The 20219-nt window shown below is 56.2% G+C and overlaps 2 protein-coding genes across 6 annotated transcripts in view; one reads left to right on the forward strand and one right to left on the reverse strand.

Annotated features, from left to right (window-relative positions):
• TXNDC11 (thioredoxin domain containing 11) overlaps positions 1–1769 on the forward strand; it is a 63711-nt gene extending 61942 nt beyond the window's left edge. For all 3 annotated transcript variants that reach the window (XM_054453347.2, XM_054453349.2, XM_063654337.1), the window contains one exon: positions 1015–1769. In XM_054453347.2, coding sequence (XP_054309322.2) covers positions 1015–1657 — 643 coding nt within the window. In that variant the 3' untranslated portion in view covers positions 1658–1769. The remainder of the gene's footprint in view (positions 1–1014) is intronic.
• On the reverse strand, positions 1693–12198 carry SNN (stannin). 3 transcript variants are annotated; one of them, XM_054453358.2, is made up of 3 exons: positions 12064–12175; positions 6918–7032; positions 1693–4895 (listed from the first exon to the last, which is right to left on the reverse strand). In XM_054453358.2, exons 2-3 carry the CDS (start codon positions 6977–6979, stop codon positions 4544–4546), a joined length of 414 nt encoding a protein of 137 aa, XP_054309333.1. In that variant the 5' UTR covers positions 6980–7032; positions 12064–12175; the 3' UTR covers positions 1693–4543. The 3 variants fall into 3 exon arrangements, with proteins under 3 accessions (XP_054309333.1, XP_054309335.1, XP_054309334.1); XM_054453360.2 differs by lacking the exon at positions 6918–7032 and adding an exon at positions 5041–5141 and having other exon boundaries at positions 12064–12143; XM_054453359.2 differs by lacking the exon at positions 6918–7032 and having other exon boundaries at positions 12064–12198.
• Positions 12199–20219: the final 8021 nt, after the last annotated feature.

Raw genomic sequence — 20219 nt, forward strand, 5'->3', positions numbered from 1 at the left:
AGCTTATATGTTAAGAAAACTAAGCTTTAAAGGAGGGGACGGTTGAATGCTTACCCGAAAATTATAAAACAATTTACGGCCAGGTCCAGTGGCCCTGGGCAGCCAGGCTCTGGAGTCCCTGCTGTTGACTTCCATTCTGTTAACACCTGAGGGAGACAAACTCGGCTGCCGGACCACCTCATATCTAAGTGCATAAAGCTGGTAGTTTTGATCAGTTGCAGCCAGACTGTACAGGCACAGGTAGATAGATGTGTGAGAGAAACATCATCAGATGATTAAATGACACGTTCTGAAGAGGAATTTTCTAGATCTCTAGATCAGGACCTGGAACAAAGCTGTAGGGAAAACCCCTTCCTGTGTCACCTTCCTTCCTTATTCTGTGCTCTCAGGGCTGGGCAGCCTGAATTCATAGTCCCTTGGTTGGGCTGTTTGCCAGGTATCAGGTTGCCAGGTTTGAGCCAGATGTACCTAGGGAAAAGGGGGTACAGTCACCCCCAGTTAAGAACCCCTGCCTTAGAGAATGTGTAATAAATGCTTGCTGAGGAAACAGACTGAGTGTCTTTCAAGTTCTTCCTATTTCTTCGGGCACTGTCAGTGGGCACAAGAGGGACATAGTTGGGACACTCCTGCCTCCCCTGGACGCTCTTCCTGACACAGCCGCTGGGCATCTCCGAGCACACAGAGGCCCCATGCCTACACACTCCTGGGGCCCTGCATCACTGGCTTTAGGCCTGGGCCTAGGAGCTCTTGTCTTTCTTGGAAGGTGTGGGTGAAGCTGAGCTCTGGCTTCAGGAACAGATAAGCCATCTTAATTACAGAACGAGCATATGGGACAGCCTCAGCTTTGTAGAGAATTTCTTGCCCGGGCGACATTTTCCTTACTTTCAGTAGGTAAAATCCACACAATGTCTTTTCTTGGTGAGAAGTAGGTGGCCTGGCCTCAGGTACAGTCTGCTTTTGGACTAATTGTGTTGGTGTGACTCCCGTCTTTGCTTCCTTTCCCTTTCTCTCCAGAAAGGACCTAAGTGTGAAATACCCCGAAGACCTCCCCATCACCCTTCCAAACCTGTTGAGGTTCATTTTGCATCACTCAGACCCTGCTTCCAGCCCCCAGAACGTGGCTAACTCTCCTACCAAGGAGTGTCTTCAGAGTGAGGCAGTCTTACAGCGGGGGCACATCTCCCACTTGGAGAGAGAGATCCAGAAACTGAGAGCAGAAATAAGCAGCCTCCAGCGAGCACAAGTGCAGGTGGAGTCCCAGCTCTCCAGCGCCCGCAGAGATGAGCACCGGCTGCGGCAGCAGCAGCGGGCCCTGGAGGAGCAGCACAGCCTGCTCCGTGCGCACAGTGAGCAGCTGCAGGCCCTCTATGAGCAGAAGACACGTGAGCTGCAGGAGCTGGCCCGCAGGCTGCAGGAGCTGGCCGATGCCTCAGAAAACCTCCTTACCGAGAACACATGGCTCAAGATCCTGGTGGCGACCATGGAGAGGAAACTGGAGGGCAGGGATGGAGCTGAAAGCCTGGCGGCCCAGAGAGAGGTCCGCCCCAAGCAGCCTGAGCCCTCAGGCACCCCCCAGCTCCCTGGCAGTTCCCCTCCACCTGCCAATGTCAGTGCCACACTGGTGTCTGAAAGGAATAACGAGAACAGGACAAACTAACTTTTTAAATGATGTGAAGAAATCAGAGGTGAAAATTGTACATTGGGAATATATTTATGCAAATTTTATTGAAATTTATTGTAAATAAAGATTTTCTCAGTGGTCTAGAAAATCAGCTTGAATGTCATTCAGCATTTATTGAAGAGGGATGACATCCCTTCCACTTATTGCACAAACTTGGTAGCTTTGAGACAAATACAGTAGCACAGTCCGTTTGAAGATTTGTCCAAAAAATTAGTCCATATTTTAGTGGCTCAGTGTCAAGAGTTCCCTCCCTGTCCCCCCACTGTTGCTTCTGCAGTGATACGAAGGATGAATGCTTAATTTCTTATTAGTCAGAAAACTTGAATGCAACAGTTGGGCATTCAAAAATAATTCAGAGAGGTCATAACCTACTAAGCCATTTGAGTGTGGCTCTGGTGTCTATGCTAAAAAAAGTAGCTATTGAAAAATCAGAACAGTGAGAGCTATGATGTGGTTCACTCGTTCTAGCGTCATTTTCATTTTCCTCCCGAAGATCCCCCCAGTGCCTCACTGAGCCTCTGACCTTCAGCCTACACGGCTGCCACGCTCAAATGGGCCTGATTCAAACTCCCAGGTACATCCCTGGCACTAGGGAGTGGGATAAGAAAACCTCCAGAAGTGAAACTGATGAGAAAGTGACATTTAATCACTTCAAAACCGAAACTTCACTGGCAAGGTCAAAACCACAGGCTAAGTCTGACAATCGAGCACTGGTCAGTTCCAACGGTCAGTCTCGGAACCTGAAAATGCAGATCCTAGCTGCTCCTGCGTCCCTCAGGTGTGGAGGAAGGAAAAACAGCCTAGGTGTATGTGCTGGCTGCGGTGAGAGTCGAGGTAGAAAGCCTGGAAGTTCTGAAACGTGAGGGGATGGATCACACGCCCCAGCCTTTTCTCACTCACCAAAGAAACCTTTTCCCCCATCTTCCAGTCGGCACCTTCGGAACTTCTGTTCTCCCTCCTAGGCCTGGTTTCAGTGGCCCGCACCACGTGTCATGCCCACCCAGCCTGCAGAGCTTCTGCTGACATCATGCCTACCCCACCACCGCCGCCTCTTCTGAACTTGCCACACCATCAGTAGCCAGAGGTGTTGCCTCTCCTGCTTCCTAAGGGCTCTCAAGAGCCCAACTGAGGTGTTGCATTACTACCTTCTGCTCAGGTGGCCCAGCCAGCTGTCCCTCTTCCCACCCCAAGCTCCTACTTAATGTTTAAACCCCCAATTTAGGTGTATGCTGCTTAAACGAACAGGTCCCTACTTCCGCCTCGGGGTTCCAGAACGTGGATTCATTCAACATGGTTTTTAGAAGAGGCTTGGGTGAGGCCAGAGGAGGTGCCTTTAGTCTGAGCAGGAGGCCAGAGCTCTGAGCTCAGGCATTAAGGGCCAGTGCTCTGTGGTTAAGCCGGGGCTGACCTTCCATCTATTACAGGGATGGGCAGGCACGAGTCACATTCGAATCATAAATAAAATGAGTATGTGCTTGTGGTGGGATTAAAAATCAAAGTGAGCTCACTCAAGTGTACACAGGGGAGGCCTTGGAGACAGGCTGTGGAGACACTAGCTCACCAGAGAGCCGCCAACTCACTACCTGTGGGAGAGTCAAGTCCTGAACTTAAAGTTCACCTATTCCCTGCCCCGGCTCCCTGCCGCAAGCACAGGCTGGCAGGAAGCAGTCTGGTGGCTCTTAATGGGAATGCGCATGTGAGAAATGTTCCCTGGGTCCTAAGTGCCTTTAGAGCTGGGTCAGGGGACTGGAGACCCGCTGAGGAAAGTGAAGTCAGGACCCCATAGGCAGGCGGTCATCAGAGAGGAAAGGAAGCCAAGTGGTGTGAAGAGGGAAGAGGAAAAGAAGAAAAAAGACAGAACCTCAACAGTCCCCTCCCCTCCAGTGCAGAAAATAGGAAACACCAACACAAAACATACAACCTTTTCTCTTTCCTGGGCCAACTGGGTTTCAGACCAAAAGTAGCCACCACAGGCTCTGCGAGGACCAGAGCAATTTCAGCGAAGCCTGCACTCGGGGTGGAGGGTGGTGGGGTTGGGGGGGGTTGGCATGCTTAAGACCAAAGCGGCAAGAAACTGCTCTGCTACAAGGACGCTGGCAGCCTCCAGGACGCGTGCCCTGACTCGCCCTTCACTGGCTCCCAGGCAGGTCCGGTAGCTTCCCTGCAGTAACTCCACTCTCAACAGAACTGCTATTTAACAAGTGAGTCTATCTGCAGAAAGAACAGAGGGGTGTGGGGGGTGTGGTTCTTCTTCCACCCATGACTAACGAAGCAGAGATCACCCAAGCACCCCAACTGGTCAGCCTCAAGGCCCCAAACTGGCATCTCACTTCCTTGACATACACACAGACGGACACACATGAGAGACCCCTGCCGAGTGTGGCGTGGGCCTTTACAAGCCTATGACCCTCCAGGGTCTTGACTCAGCTTGTCATTAGTACAGCCAGAATACCAGTCCCGTGTGCGCTAGATGATATTTTTAAAAATCAGCAAAAGGGCTTAAGCACGTGCTTCCAGGGGCCTATTTACAGTTCACAGGTTTGTTAGTTCACGCATTACAGTAGTAGCTCCGTCAAAAACAGGCTCAGCTAGACATTCAAGTAACCAAAGCGCTACAGGGCCATGAGCCCCAGCAAGGTCAGGCCTGCCCAGTGCCTGCAATGGGCAGCCTCACCTGGAGGCCGAGGGGAAGCCCAGGACAGCCAGGTCCCCAGGCATCAGTGCATGCGATGACGAAGCCCGCAGAGGCCATGCCAGCAAGTGTCAGCCCTTCCTCTCAGACAGCAGCGCATCCGTGTGGTTTTGCCCCTCCCAGCGCCTCTTGGCCGGCTGCAAACAGGACCAGGAGCCTTGCATCCTGGCTCAGCCGTGGACTTCCGGGCCGTTGGGAGTCATCAGCTTGGCCTTTCTCTCCACGCACGGTCCCTTGGCCGAATACTGCACCAGCAGGAAGGGTTCCTTGGTCTCCCCATCCCCCACGATGCTCTCCTCATCCTCTGACTGGCTGATGCGCTGCAGCCGCAGGTAGCACCAGCAGCCCAGGATCAAGGCCCCCAGGGCCGCGATGGCAATGAGGATGACGATGACTGTGACCACGCCCGTGGTGGGGCTGTGGTCCATAATAGACATGGTCAGTGCTGGGGGCTTCCTCGGCTGGCAGCACTTTGGGGGTGGCCACTCAGTGAGGCTGGAACTCAGGCTGGACACGGGAGTCCTGAAAGACAAAGCAGGTTGACGAGCTGCGGTTAGCACTTGCGCGGGGTCTATTTTTAATCGTTCTCAGACCTGCCCATCCCACCCTCACCCTGCCAAAAAGCATGCTGGCTGGCGTTCGAAGGCGTCTGCGCGCCCATGCTCACCCAGCTCCTGCTCATGACCTTTGAAACCCCGAGTGCTGCTGTACCAGGCAGGTGAGTCACCCTCGCTGGCTGCAGAGCCGGGAACACTGCGACAGCGACAGCTGCAGCAAAGGATGCCAGAGGGCCAGACGTGAAACCTCGTATCTACTAAAATACAAAAATTAGCTGGGCATGGTGGCGCATGCCTGTAATCCCAGTTACTTAGGAGGGTGAGGCACGAGAATTGCTTGAAGCTGGGAGGCAGAGGTTGCAGTGAGCCAAGATCATGCCACTGCACTCTAGCCCTCCAGCCTGGGTGACAGGAGCAGGAGTCTCTCCAAAAAAAAAAAAAGAAGAAATGACAATGACGTCAGTCCCTCTCCCAAACAGGCATCATATACAGAACAGGCAGGTCCTTTGGGGACACCTGTGAGAGGGTGTAGCAGCCTTTGTCACCAGGCACTGCATCTGGCCTGGGAAGACCCCTGGAACGTGGCACACCATCTGAGAAGGAAGCTTGGCGGTAGAGTCCCTTGTGTGGTTTGGACGGAGGCCAACAAGGAAGCAACAGGGTAGTGTCCCGGGAGATGGAGACAGGCACTTGGGAGAGCTTCGGGGAGGCAGGGAGGGTGGGACAGAGGCTCCCTCCCTGATGGTGCTTAGCATCTAATGCAGGAGCCAGACTAACTGGTTAGTACCCCAAATGCCGGTCACTCACAATACAGGGTGCCATTGTCAGGAACACAGCGACCAGGTGCCAAGATGCTAACCTGGGTGCGCAGGTGAGAGGCAGGGAGGCGGTGCTGATGGGGAAGAGTGTTCCCGGCAGGGGGCACAGTGAGGGCTAAGGCTCTGAAGGCAGAGAGGGTCCCCCAGGCAAGTGCCAGGAGTCGGGGCACCAGCTGATTTGGGTGGGGGCGGGGATGAGGCCCCTCCCAGGCCAGGCCAAACCTGTGCTCCGCATGTTGAAAGAATGACGCCAGAAGTTGGAGGGCTGGGACCACCACCTCCACCTGGCCGAGCCACGGAGTTCACCCGTGGGTGGGCCTGCCGAGTGGCAGAGGACAGTGCAGCTGTGGAATGCACATAAGATCTAAGAGTCCCCAGCTCCAGGCGCCCTGTCAACCCTCTAGGTGACACCCAAGGCACAGCCAGTGAAAGCATGCTGAGGCCAGGGCTTTGCCTCTGCTGCCCTGCAGTGCTGAGGCTGGCAGGTTCTCTGGCGTCCCAAGACCCTGCACTTTCTTCCCTCTCCTGCCTCGCTCGCCACAAACAGAGCAAATGCTCGCTGCACCCGGGGTCAGTGAGGATGAGGACAGGCCCGAGACACGTTCTACACAGGACTGGGTGTGCGGTCGGCACTCAGAACGACATGTCTGGCTTCTTTTTGTTCCCTTTGGATAAGACTGACATCAGCACAGGCAGACAGCACTGGAAGGAGGTTTTCCCTCCATATAGGATCGAACCTGCTGCGTCCTTGAGGAACAGCAGCCTTAAGGAGAAATGATTCTTACCCAACCAGGAGTTTCCCCAGAAGCCAGGTTTGCCTGAAGGACAAAGGCAGCTAAGTCAACGCCCCCAGCGTCTGTCCAGGGACCAGGCCCGGGGAAACTGGCAGCTTCTGCAGAGGGCCCTGGGCAGAGGAGGTGCCCTCCCTCCATTCCACTGCCTTCCCCTGACTCCAGGAGACAGGCTGCTGCAGGCGCTAAGGATCTCCTGCCCACCCTCAGGGGCCACTGCAGCCAGGACGCCTTCCAAGTCCTCACAATGACCTGCAGGACCGAACAGTACACATCCCCAATATGCCCTGCTTGCCAGCCACGCTGACCCCCCACGAACCCTCCCACCAGGCCCTGGCCCAGGCAGTTGCCCCTGCCCAGAACGTTCTGGCGGCTTACCCTTGTTCAGTGGTTCTCAACTGGGGGCCACTGTGCTCCCCCCCCCGGGGACATCTGGCCATGTCTGGAGCCACTTCTGGTTGTCACAACTGGGGGCAGGTGGCACTCCTGGCATCTAGTAGGGAGACCATGGATGCTGCCGGCACCTATCGTGCACAGGGCAGCCCCCACCACACAGATGGCCCGGCTGGAGAAAGAAACCCTGACCCGGTTAATATCAGCTCTGGCAGGGAAGCCTTCCCAACCTGGAAGTCCAGGTCGGGCTCCTTCCCTCCGGAGCAGCGGCCTTCGCATGCAGCCCTGGCTTCTGGAGCATGGCCACCCGATTAGCACCCACCTCCCCCTCCAGCAGGCCATGAGCTCCACGGTGACCCTGCTCTGTCCCCTGCATGTACAGACCACCCCGGCCTCTCCCCTGCCACTGTCTGGTCCCACAACCCCACTTACTGTTCTCTCACGCCTCCAGACTGGACAGGGGACCCCTCTGACCCCACAGACAGCCTGCCCACCATGGCTGGGTGAGCCTGTCTACATTCGTCCCAACCTCTGTGTTCTCTCTCTGCAGGGAGAACACCAACCAGCCCTCTGCCTCCCACCTTCCACCTACCTCTCCCCTGCACCTCTGGTCCACAGGGCCTGCTGGGGCGCCTGCCCTCCCCTGGGGCTTCTGGACAGGAAGGCAAGTCAGTATCGATTCGGAAGGGGAAGTGTGTGTGTTTGGGGGTGGGGGTGGTTCAGGGACAGGAAGTAGAAAATCAAACAATGGCACCATGACCTGGGATAGGCGGGGCAAAGCCAGGTGGGCAGGCCAGGAGGCACTTGAGTTCAAGGGCCCCAGTTCAACCAGTGGCCCCAGGACTAATGAGGAAAACAGGCGGCCCCAGCTCAAAGGGATTCTCTAAGAGGAGTGGTGACCTCAAAACCCCGTCTGCTGCCCTGAACCCAGGCCAGGAGGCATGGGCAGAGGCAGATGTGGGGCTCTGCCCCACCGTGAGCACAGAGCCCGGTGACTGAGCCACTGTCACGCTTGGCCTGTGGTCCGGCCCTCCCGAGTGCGTATCCGTTCCTTCATTCACTCAGCAAATGTTTCCTGAGAAACGATCTTTGCAAAAATGTGATGGCGTTCTCCCCACTCAGAACCCTCCCCAGCACCAGAAGAGAATCCAAGCTCCCTGCCTCCCCAGGCATCCCCACACCCTCCGCTGCGAGCCCATGCTCCCACCTCTGCCCTGACTGCCCCACGGCTGGCACCTTCCTATTCGGGACTTTCTCAGAAGGCACCTCTTGCAGGCTGCCCTCCCAGACCACCCTGAACCCAGGCGCTCCTCCTCCCACACCCCACCACTACAGCCTTGCCCTACTTCATTTGCTCTCCTTGCTACCTACCCTTCTCTAGCCTCAGGGGCTGTCCCCTGGCTGCTGTCTCACTCCCCGCACTGGACTCCAAGGCAATCCAAGGAGGGCACCATCTGTCCCGCCCACAGCTGTACCCCTGCCCTGCACGGGTACACAGTAGGTGCTCAGTAAATGTCTGTTGAGTGTTCCCACCCTGCAGATACAGTGATGAGTTAGAGGAGACCCTGTTCTCACGGGGATCATAGATGGGGGGGGTCCCTGACACCCAGGGCACTCCCAGGACCCTGAGCACAGGTCCCCATGTTCTGTCCCAACAGACTCAAAAAAGCCGGTAGACTGCACGGGAGAAGGCCGCAGGCCTAGTGTGGGGACAGAGCGGCGAGTGCCAGTGGATTCGGGAAGGCCTGAGCCCATGGAAGGGCAGCTGGCTCCATGCTTGCTGGCAGGCAGGGAGGGAAGGGGGTGGCCAAGAAGCAGAGCCCCGGGAAACTCAAAGCGCGGAGGGCAGCAGGTCCCCACAAGCCTCTGTGCCTGGCTGGATCCCACCTGTCTGCTCTTCCTTTCTAGCCCCTCTGAGCAAAGCTGTGTCTTGCAAGCTGGGTAACCCCTCGCCGTGATCCAGTAAAGCCCACAGGATGCAGGGGACAGGGATGGGCCACAGCTTGGGTTGGGGAGATGCCCAGGCTGGCACATGGGAATCCTGGCCCACCCAACAACCATCATGACAGCAGCTCACATTCATTCCCACCAGCATCTGATCCAGCACGGCTGCGGCCGCCTCTGCTCACCCTAGCATCTCCATCTGGCAGGTGAGGAAACTGAGGCGCACGCAGGGAGGTGAAGCAAAAAGCCAGAAGGCAGGATGGGAGCCCAGAGGGGAGCCCAGCAGAGCCAAGGGGTCTTCCAAGTGCAGAGGGGCCAGGGGCCAGAGCACAGCCTGGGCCTTCGATCTCTGGGCAGGCTGGAGTGTCCCCTCTGCCTGGCATTTGAAGCCCAAGGCCATCTGGATCCCCCAAACACACACCCTCCTGCTCCATGTGCCTTCAGTCCTGCCATCCTCTGCCAAGGGGGTCCTGACTCTCAGATCCCACCCACCCACCATAAAAGCAAGCTCCAAGGCCCAGACTCTCCAGAACCCCCTGCCCCAGCACCCTCAAACAACCCCAAACGAGGTCAACTGCAGCACAGGACACACTCTGTGTCCCGGCAGAGCCCACACGGGTCCCATGGAATAACAACAGCAAGACAAGCCTGAGCCATGTCAGGTGAGCGGGAGCCTGCACTGCCCTTGGCCACTCCCCCCAGCCGCCCAAGCTTGCAGGTGTTACTGACGTTGTCCTGCCTGGTTTGCCAAGGCCCACAGAGATCAGTAACTGGGGCCCAAGGAGCAGGGGGGCAGAGCCGGGGGTGAACCCCACCCCGTCAGAACCATTCAAATGGACAGTCCCTGCCCCAGCCACCAGAGAGGGGAGGGGTATCCTCCTGTCCTGCTTCCCCTCCGAGGACCCCAGCTTGTTTGAGCCTGATCTCACTCCAGAGGCCACTCCACGTGCTCTAGGCCCGGGGGGCCCACAGCCCGCAGCGGAGCAGGCTGGAGTCCCCTCCATCCTCCCAGCCCAGCACTCACTTTTGTGGCCTGCTTCCGCCCAGCCAAGCAAGCTGCTCCTCTTGGCCTCAGTTTCTCAATGTGCAAAGTGGATATGACTCCCTGACCTCATCTACCAGGTCGTGGGGAGGATAAGAAGTGGTAAGAAAGGTGAAAACAAAAGGGACATGAGGTCACCAGGTTTGCATGTCACCAGCCACACCTTCCTGTGTGCTACAGGAGGGACAAAGGGAGAACACTGAGCCTGAGAGATCCCCAAGCCCACCCCCAGGGCCAGAAGGGCACAGACCCTGGCCCAGGCCCAGTGCCACAAACACCCCTTCCCCAGGGACATGCTGCCTCCTCCTAACTCAGCCGGGCACATCATGAGCATTGCCGGGCTCACCACCAGCAAAACACCCCCGCCTGGCAGCCGCCACCTCCTGAGGCTCCTTGACAGACGCCAGGAGGGCTGCCCTGCTTACAGGGGGCCAGCCATCCCTACGGGGCTTTCAACACTGCGCCCATAAAGCCACCTGCCGAGGGTGCCAACAAACTCTTCAGCGAACTCCAGTTCACAAACCAGAAACATTTCCTGCCCCAGGTTCTGACTGGGAAAACAGGGTTGTAGGGAGAAGAGGGCACTGCTGGACACAGCCAGGACGAGGCGGGACGTCCGCTCTGCCCTGGGCCTCCGGCAGCCAGTGGGACACAAGGACGCATCACACAAGGCCCCAGCCCTCCAGAAGCCAGGACCAAGAACGGCCGGATGCCAGTGGGACTGACACTGATGGGGCTGTGCCCAGCTCTCTGGCCAGTGTCATCTCATCCTCCACCCCGACCCATGACACCCCCATCCTCAGAAGAGGAAACTCGCTCCAGAACCCCCTAGGTTCCCCAGTGGCAAAAGAGGAAGCGGGAGTCCGCAGAGCTCTGATCCGGGACTGCCCCAAGGTCAGTCGGGGTCTTCCTCAGCCCAGGCCAGAGGCTTATGCCCCCACCCTGTGAATCACCAGCTGGTAATTTTCACAGGCTGCCCCAGGGTTGGCCTGTTTGGCCAAACAACTTTGCTGGTAGATGCCGGAGAAAGTTGGTGGCAATTATATGTGCCAGACACTGAGATAAACAGCTCACGCAGATGTCTCCTTTCTGCCTCAAGACAATCGGGCAGTTGAGCTATTACTGTTCCCTCTTGGCAGATACAGAAATCGGTGGCTCAGAGAAGTTAAGTCCATTGCCCAAGGTCACACAGCTCAAAAGCAGACGCGCAGGGATTCAAACCCAGGCAACCTGCATCCAAAATCCCGCATTTCGACCCTGACTCTAAAATGCCACATTCTCCCTACCTCCTTTCCCGTGTGCCTGAGGGGCCGGGGACAGGTGAACCCCAGTGTGGCCCTCGCTGGGGCGGGCTGGGCGACCTGGACTAGGTGCTGGGGACTTAGGGGTGATAGCGCCCCGGCGGCTCCCGAGTGCTGAGCGCGGGCGGCGTGGCAGGCGCGGTGCCAGGCGCGCTCCACGCACCCTCCCGTTCCACCCTGCCCGGCGGCGCCGGCTTCTCCCCCACTCTACGGAGGACCAAAGCGAGGCTCCAGGGAGGAGGGGGCTTGGCCCAGGGGGCGACAGCTGGAGAGAGGACGGCAGCTGGGGAGGTAGCTCGAATCGGCCCGACGGGGGCGGGGTGTAGGACGGGGACCACGGGACCCAGGCATGCCCACGCCGCGCAGCCACTGCCCACGGAACTGGGCGCCGAACGCTGCGGCCCGGCCTCAGTTTCCCTACCCGCGAGACGGGCGCCGGACGTCACCTGGACCCCTATCCCCGGAGCCCCCCCCGGAGCTCCCAGAATTTTGAAGAACCCCGAAATGCCGGGGGAAGGCGGGCGCGTAGCTGAGGACGGGCGGGGGCTGCACGGGCGGGGGCGAGTGCCCCGCGATCCCCACAAAGCGGCCTCCGCCCCCCGCCGCCTCCTTTGTCCCGATCTCGCCGCAGCGCCGCTGACAAAGAACCCCAGCCCGCGGGCGCGGCCCCTGGAACGGACCCTCCCCCGAGCCGCGCCCGCCGGGCCGCCCCTCCCCCGCCCGCAGACCCCGGCCCGGCCCCGCCGCCGCGCGCGCCCCTCCTCGTCCTGGCCGCCCCCTTCCCGCCCCCGGGCCCCGGCGCCCGCGCCCGGCCCGAGTGCGCGGCCTGCCCCGCCCGGCTCACCATGGCGCGGCCGCGGCCCGGCCCGATCGCCCCGCAGCAGCCCCGCGGGCCCGGCTCCGCCCGCCCGGTCCGGCCGCCGCGCACTCGGGACGCAGGAGCCCCGCGCTGCGGCGGGAGGGGCCCGGCTCCTACCCGGCTGGGGACGGGGCCTCCCAGAGCGGCCAATGGGAGCTCGCGCTGGGACGGCGGGGCGGGGCGGGCCGGGGCGGAGTCACGTGTGCTCGGGACCGGCAGGCGGTGGGGCGGGGGCTGCGCGCGGCGGGCGGGCTCGGCCCTGGCGCGCGCGGATTGGGCGCCTGTGGGTACGGGGCCCCACTACAGGCGCCCTTCCTCTGTCAGCCTCATCCTGACCCCGGCAGGCTGCCCTGGTCCCGCCTGCTTACAGCGGAGGAAACTGAGGCACGCTGCACGGAAGAGTGCTGCATACTCCCCGAGAGCTGAGAGTGGCGGGGAATCTGGGGCAGGGGCAGGGGAGAGGCGCGACCGCTGAGGTGAATGACCTTGCTTCGGGAGGAAGCTGGGCATTCATTCGTTCGCGAATTCATTTATGTATCATTCATCCGCCCAGTCAGTCGATGGCGGAACACTGACCACGTGCCTGCCACGCCAGTTGTCGTGGGAGCAGCCACGAGCCAGACAAGGTCCCGGCCCTGACGAAGCTCTCATTCCTCTGCGGGTTGGGGCTGTGAGACATTTGCACCCCTCTGCCACCTATAATCATGGTTATTTTTAGCATAATTACCCGGTGGTTTGGCCCCCACCAAATGCCTGCCCTGTGTAAACAGCCCAACACATTTTATTAAGATGACTTCGGAAGAAAGAGTCTTCCCATTTTACAGATGAGGAACCTGAGGCTCCAAAGAGCTGAAGTCCCGCAGCCTGCTCCTGATGGAGAGGGGGTTTGACGCCAGGCCTGTCTGCCTGGGAAGACAGAGGCTCCAGTTACTGGGGTAATCTCCACTCATCCACCCCAAGAAGGCCATCGGCGAGAGGACACCCCAGCCCTGGGGCCCACAGAAGGGGTGAAGGTGGGTCCTTCAAGGCCTCTGTGGCCCAGGGGACTTGAGAAGACAGGAGGGGGCAGGGCCAGCTGGGACCTCCTCCTGGGAACGGGGGCCTTATTTGCTGGAAACTTCTTTCCCATTCTCAAGCGGAAGCCTCTGGAAGAGCATGGAGGGTTGGGCTCACGAGGCCGAGGTGGCCAGGCCCTCACTCCCTCCGCTCAGCCTCGCTGGGCTTTCTTCCCTGCGCCCTGTGCACCAAGCCTTTTCCACCGCCAGGCCTTTGCCTGTGTGGCTCCCTGCGGCTGGAACTCTTCTACTTCATCTTCCCGATCTCAGCTTAAATGCCCCTTCCTCAGGAGGGCCCTCCCTGATCGCCCAGCGAAGAGTAGCTCCCTTGGGGTTTTTTGTTTTGTTTTTGAGACGGGGTCTTGGTCTGTCACTCAGGCTGGAGTACAGTGGTGCAATCACAGCTCACTACAGCCTCCATCCAACTCCTTCCTGGGCTCAAGCCATCGTCCCACTCAGCCTATATCTATGAATGTGGGCAGATTTGACAAAGCAATTTTTTTTTCTTTTTTAGAGACAAGGTGTCTTGCTCTGTCGCCCAGGCTGGAGTACAGTGGTGCAATCATAGCTCACTGTAACCTTGAACTCCTGGGCTCAAGCGATCCTCCTACCTCAGCCTCCCAGGTAGCTGACACTATGGGCGCATGCCACCATGCCCGGCTAGTTTTTTAATTTTTTGTAGAGATAGGGTCTCTCTTTGTTGCCTGAGCTGGTCTCAAACTCCTGGGTGATGCGCCTGCCCTGGCCTCCCAAAGTGCTGGGATTATAGGCATGAGCCACCGTGCCCAGACTACCCATTGTGAAATTGTACATTTTTGACAGTGTGTGATGAACTTTTGGTCTTCTCTCCCAGGACTAGGTTTATTGCACTCACTGCTGTGTCTACAGAACAGTGCCTGACACACAGTGGGTGCTGAATACATGGATGTTGAATGAATGAATGATCAGACTGCAGAACTCCAGGGCTGGTTCAGCGGCAGCCTAGCCAGGAAGCCAGGCCGAGGAGGTGAGCTGGGAGTTGCGCAGGAAGGGAGGACAGAAAGGCAGAGGAGAGCCCAGCTTCAGCCAGCTGCCCCACAGGCCAAAGGGGTGCATCTCAGAACAGCTCCGCCCCCACGTCTGCCCAGCTCCTGCCCCATCAGCCACACCTGGGAGCCCAGAATGGCAGGAAATAGGTTCTTCCCACAAAGCCAGTTCCAGCAGCCTTTGTGGTCCCCGCCTCAAGTTGGCAAAGACTTCATTAATGGTGAGGACCTGGGAGGGGCAGGCTAAGAATCCCAGAGCCAGGACTGGCAACACGATGACAGGGGAGGCAGGGACACTTAGAGGGGAAAGATTCTGGGGGGAAAATGGTGAGGGAGATTCAGCGTGGCATAGAAGCTGGGAGTCAGATTGCCAGATTCCAGCCTTTCCTGCTGGGTGGTTTTGGAAAAACAGCCGAATGTTTCTGTGCCTCAGTTTTTTCATCTGAAAAATGGAGATAAGGCCGGGTGCGGTGGCTCACACCTGTAATCTCAGCACTTTGGGGAATGCCAAGGTAGGGGGATGGCTTGAGCTCAGGAGTCTGAGAACAGCCCTGGAAATGTAGTGAGACTCCCATCTCTAAAAAAGAAAAGTTAGCTGGCTGTGGCGTTGTGCGCCTATAGTCCCAGGTACTGGGGAGGCTGAAGTAGGAGGATTGCTTGAGCCTGGGAGGTTGAGACTGCAGTGAGCTGTGATCACACCGTTGCACTCCAGCGCGGGTGACAGTGAGCCCTGTATCAAAATAAATTAAATAAAATAAAATATACAGCTTCTGACCCAGTAGGTCTGAGCCCGAAATCCTGCATCTTTCAAAAGTTCCCGAGTGGTGCTGATGATTCAGGGACACCTGAATTGCTTTGAGCAGCAAGGGTGAAGTCACTTGCTGAAAGTCACAAGGTAGTAGGCTCCAAGCCTGCACTGGAGCCCATGAGATAGGCTACAGGATCCCGCACTTAACTGCGACCCTAACTGCTTGCTGCAGCCCCACCTTTCTCTCCCCAACAAAGAGGAGGCAGGAAGTATCGCGCCCCTCCCCCAAGCCCATTTCCTCTACCTCCCTCCGTGGTGACATCTGGCCTCACGTCCCGGGGGTTCGTCCTTATAGAATGGGATGGAGGTTCTCAGATGCTCATTAGCCAGGAAGATAATTAAGGGCTTGAGATGAGCTCGCCCCAGCTCCCTGGGGCTTGCTGGGGTCCAGCTGGTGTGCCCTGTACCAGCCTGGCCCTCTGCCCGCTCCCCCAGCCGCTATAAGGGCTGGGACAAGGAAGGGGGTTGCTCAGCGGGGTGGAGAGGCCTCAGCCTCAAGGGAGACTCTACAGCTGGGACTCCCTGCTCGAGTGGGCGGGCTCTGCTCCTGGGGCATCTCTATAAGGGATCCAGGCCTGAGAACAAAATGAAAACTGCGTGGCCAGAGGGGATTTTTCCTGAAGGGTGAGATGTGAACCACTGGTGAGGTCTGCAGGGTGAGGTTAGGTGGAAGGCAGAGAGGGTATCACTCAGCTCTGAAACCCATAGCAGCTCCCATTCTAGGGGCAAGGCCTCCTTTGCTGCTAGTGTGGCCTGAGCATCTCTGTAAGGCTGTCTCAGCCCCCTTATGTCCAGGAGAGAGCACAGACCTCAGGCTCAGAATCCCGGGCAGTTGACACTCTGCAGCTAGAATTGAACGATGTGTGGGTTTCTGTGTGTGTGTGTTTCAGTTACCTTCTGTGTTTGATGTGGGTATTGTGTTTCTGTGTATGGTAATGACATACCCATTGCTTTGTATTTCTTATTTTCTTTGTTTTTGAGGCAGGGTCTTGATTTTTTCACTCAGGCTGGAGTCCAGTGGCACAATCACTGCTTACTGCAGCCTTGACCTCCCCGGATCCTCCCACCTCAGCCTCCTGAGTAGCTAGGACCACAGGTTTGTGTGACCCCGCTCAGCTTTTTGTTTTGTTTTGTTTTTGTTTGAGATAGGATCTCACTCTGTCACGCAGGCTGGAATGCAGTGGCATGATCTTGGCTCACTGCAACCTCTGCCATCCAGGCTCAAGCAATCCTACCGTCTCAGCCTCCCGAGTAGCTGGGATTACAGATGTGCCACCACAATGAGCTAATTTTATTATTATTATTTTCTCCTTCCTTCCTTCCTTCCTTCCTTCCTTCCTTCCTCTCTATCTCTCTTTCTTTCTCTTTTCTTTCTTTCTTTCCTTTCATAGAGTCTTGCTCTTGTTGCCCAGGCTAGAGTGCAATGGCACGATCTCGCCTCACTGCAACCTCTGCCTCCTGGGTTCAAGCAATTCTCCTGCCTCAGCCTCCCAAGTAGGTGGGATTACAGATGCCTGCCACCATGCCTGGCTAAGTTTTTTTGGTATTTTTAGTAGAGACAGGGTTTCACCATGTTGGCCTTCCTGGTCTCGAACTCCTGACCTCAGTGATCCACCTTCTTCGGCCTCCCAAAGTGCTGGGATTACAGGCATGAGCCACCGCGCCTGGGCTATTATTTTTTTCTGCAGAGATGGAATCTCTCTCTGTTGCCCAGGCTAGTTTCAAACTCCTGGGCTCAGCGATCTGCCTGCCTCAGCCTCCCAAAGTGCTGGAATTACAGGCATGAGCTACGGTGCCCAGCCCCCATTGCTTTTTTTTTTTTTTTTTTTTTTTGAGACAGTCTCACTTTGTTGCCCAAGCTGGAGTGCAGTGGCACAATCTCAGCTCACTGCAACCTCTGCCTCCTGGGTTCAATTGATTCTCCTGCCTCAGCCTTTTAAGTAGCAGAGAATAGAAGTCCCCGCCACCACGTCCAGATAATTTTTGTAATTTTAGTAGAGACGGGGTTTCGCCATGTTGGCCAGGCTGGTCTCGAACTCCTGACCCCAGGTGATCTGCCCGCCTCGGCCTCCCAAAGTGCTGAGACTACAGGTGTGACCCACTGCACCCTGACCCCAATGCTTTTTAAATCAGTGTGTTTGGGAAAAGAATAAATAAGTCAGGGTCTGCTCCCTGGTGGGCACAGCAGAGCCTCAGTCAGGAGATGGGGCCATCCTACAGGTCCCTGCGTCCTCTGGAAAAGTCCATCTGGATTGTCATGTCTGAGCGGGGCCTGGGCTGGTTCTGGCCTTCATCTCTGGGGTCTTTGGGGTTCATGTGATAAGGAGAGGACCGAGGGAGGGGGAACAGCATGCCCTGCCCAGGGTGCTCCCTGCCCCCAGCCTGCCCTGTGTTTCCTTGTGGTGTACCCTCCCCCAAACTTACTGAACAGTGGTGTCTGCTCATCGTCTACCCACTGGATCATTCATTCATTCACTCACTCAGTTATTCATCCTTTCTGCCAATCTTTTTTTTTTTTTTTTTTTTTTTTTTTTGAGACAGGGTCTCACTCTGTCTCCCAGACTGGAGTGCAGTGGCGCTATCTTGGCTCACTGCAACCTCCACCTCCTGACTCAAGCGATCTTCCTGCCTCAGCCTCCTAAGTAACTAGGACCACAGGTGTGTGCCACCACGCCCAGGTAACTTTTGTATTTTTTTTGTAGGGACACGTTTTGCTATGTTGCCCATACTGGTCTCGACTCCTAGGCTCAAGCAGTCCTCCCACCTCGGCCTCCCAAAGTGTGGGAATTACAGGCATGAGCCACCACACCCGGCCTTTTCTGTCAGTTTTAACTGAGCAACTGCTATGTTCCAAGCTAGGTGCTGGGGAGACAGCTGTGAGCCAGGCAGGCAAAACCCAGCCCTTGTGGGGTTTACATTCTCCTGAGGGAAGACAGATGATAAATGCAGAAACAGGTGTACATGTTATGGAGAAAGGGAAATAGTAAGATAAAAGGTGGGGGGGGCCCTTGCAGGACAGAAGTAGGGAGGGCCTCTCTGAGAAGGTGCCAGGCACCAGATGGATACAACCTAGTCCTGGCACCAGAGAAGCTCACAGATGTGGAGGTGGATAGACAATGAGCTGGCCCTGGGCAGGGAACTTTTTTTTTTGGACACGGAGTCTCACTGTGTCACCCAGGCTGGAGTGCTGAGGCGCGATCTCGGCTCACTGCAACCTCCGCCTCCCGGGCTCAAGTGATTCTCTTGCCTCAGCCTCCCGAGTAGCTGGGATTACAACTATGCTTCACCACGCCCGGCTAATTTTTGTATTTTAGTAGAGACAGGGTTTCACCATGTTGGGCAGGCTGGTCTGGAACTCCTGACCTCAGGTGATCCACCTGCCTCGGCCTCCCAAAGTGCTGGGATTACAGGCATGAGCCACTGTGCCTGGCTGGAATCTTTTTATTTTTTTATGTAACTTCTTTTCTCTCTCTCTCTCTCGCCATGGCACCATCATAGCTCATTGTAGCCTCCAACTCCTGGGCTCAAGTGATCCTCCCACCTCAGCCTCCCAAGTAGCTAGGAGTACAGGTGCATGCCACCATGCACGGCTAATTTTATTTTATTTTTGTAGAGATGGATCTCCCTGTGTTGCCCAGGCTTGTCTTAACTCCTCCTGGACTCAGGTGATCCTCCCACTTCAGCCTCCCAAAGTGCTGGGATTATAGACATGAGCCACCATGCCTGGCCCCCTAATTTCCAATAAGGTTACATTTACAGATATGGTATTTAGACTTCTCTCTCTCTCTCTCTCTCTCTCTCTATATATATATATATATGTTTATACATACATTATGTATTCATGTGTAAATACATAGATACAGGTACAGGCTGGGCATGGTGGCTCACGCCTGTAATCCCAGCACTTTGGAAGGCTGAGGCAGGTGGATCACAAGGTCAAGAGTTCAAGATCAGCCTAGCCAACATGGCAAAGCCCTATCTCTACTAAAACTACAAAAATTAGCCGGGTATGGTGGCAGATGCCTGTAATGCCAGCTACTTGGGAGGCTGAGGCAGGAGAATCGCTTGAACCTGGGAGGCGGAGGTTGCAGTGAGCTGAGAGCGCGCCATTGCACTCCAGCCTGGGTGACAGAGTGAGACTCCATCTCAAAAAACAAAACAAAACAAAAACCCAAAACAAACTCATATGTATTTTGCTCTTATGTCCTTCTCAATTCAGACCAGCCATGTTTCCAGTGCTTGGTCACCACCTGCGGCTGGGGTTGCTGGGTCGGGCTGCACAAGTTTAGGTGCTGGAGTCAGCAGCAAACACACCCCAAAAAACCCCTGCGCTGATGGAGCGTCCATTCTCCTGGAGGAGATAGACAATAAAGAAAGAGGAAAATGTAGGCCGGGCGTGGTGGCTCATACCTGTAATCCCAGCACTTTGGGAGGCGGAGGCGCGGATCACGAGGTCAGGAGATCAAAACCATCCTGGCTAACACGGTGAAACCCCATCTCTACTAAAAATACAAAAAATTAGCCGGGTGTGACGGTGGGCACCTGTAGTCCCAGCTACTCAGGAGGCTGAGGCAGGAGAATGGCGTGAACCTGGGAGGCAGAGCTTGCAGTGAGCCAAGATGGCACCACTACACTCCAGCCTGGGCGACCGAGCAGAGACCCCGTCTCAAAGAAACAAAAAAAAAAAAGGAAATTCATCGTATGCTGCATACATTCCAGGGAGAAGAGCAAAGTAGAGGAAGGGGTGGGGGTAGGGGAGTGCATGATCCATTTCCTCTGTGCATCCTTCCAGAGATCTCCTGCGAGAACACAGGCATATATATATATGTATGTGTGTGTATATATATATACATACATATATATATATACACATTCCCATTTTAAAAACACAGTTGGCCATGCTCCATACATGCTGTTCTATTCCTTCCGTTTCTCACTTGAAAATATATCTTGAAACTTACTCCCCATCGGCACACATAGATTTCAGATTTTAACAAATAATTGGAAACATATAAAGACACGGTACTGCTGAGCTAGAATAACAGAAGCCAGAGTTTACACCAACATCTGATCCTCACCACAACCCTGTGATGTAGGGGCCATTTCCAAAGAACAGTTCAGGTTCACACACAACGTTTGTAAACAGGTGGATAATAAAAATGGCTAGCTTGAGGGCCAGGTGTGGTGGCTCATGCCTGTAATCTCAGCACTTTGGGAGGCTACGGTGGGAGGAACGCTTGAGGCCAAGAGTTT

The sequence above is a fragment of the Pongo pygmaeus genome, chromosome 18 (assembly GCF_028885625.2).
Source record: "Pongo pygmaeus isolate AG05252 chromosome 18, NHGRI_mPonPyg2-v2.0_pri, whole genome shotgun sequence".
NCBI lineage: Eukaryota > Metazoa > Chordata > Mammalia > Primates > Hominidae > Pongo > Pongo pygmaeus.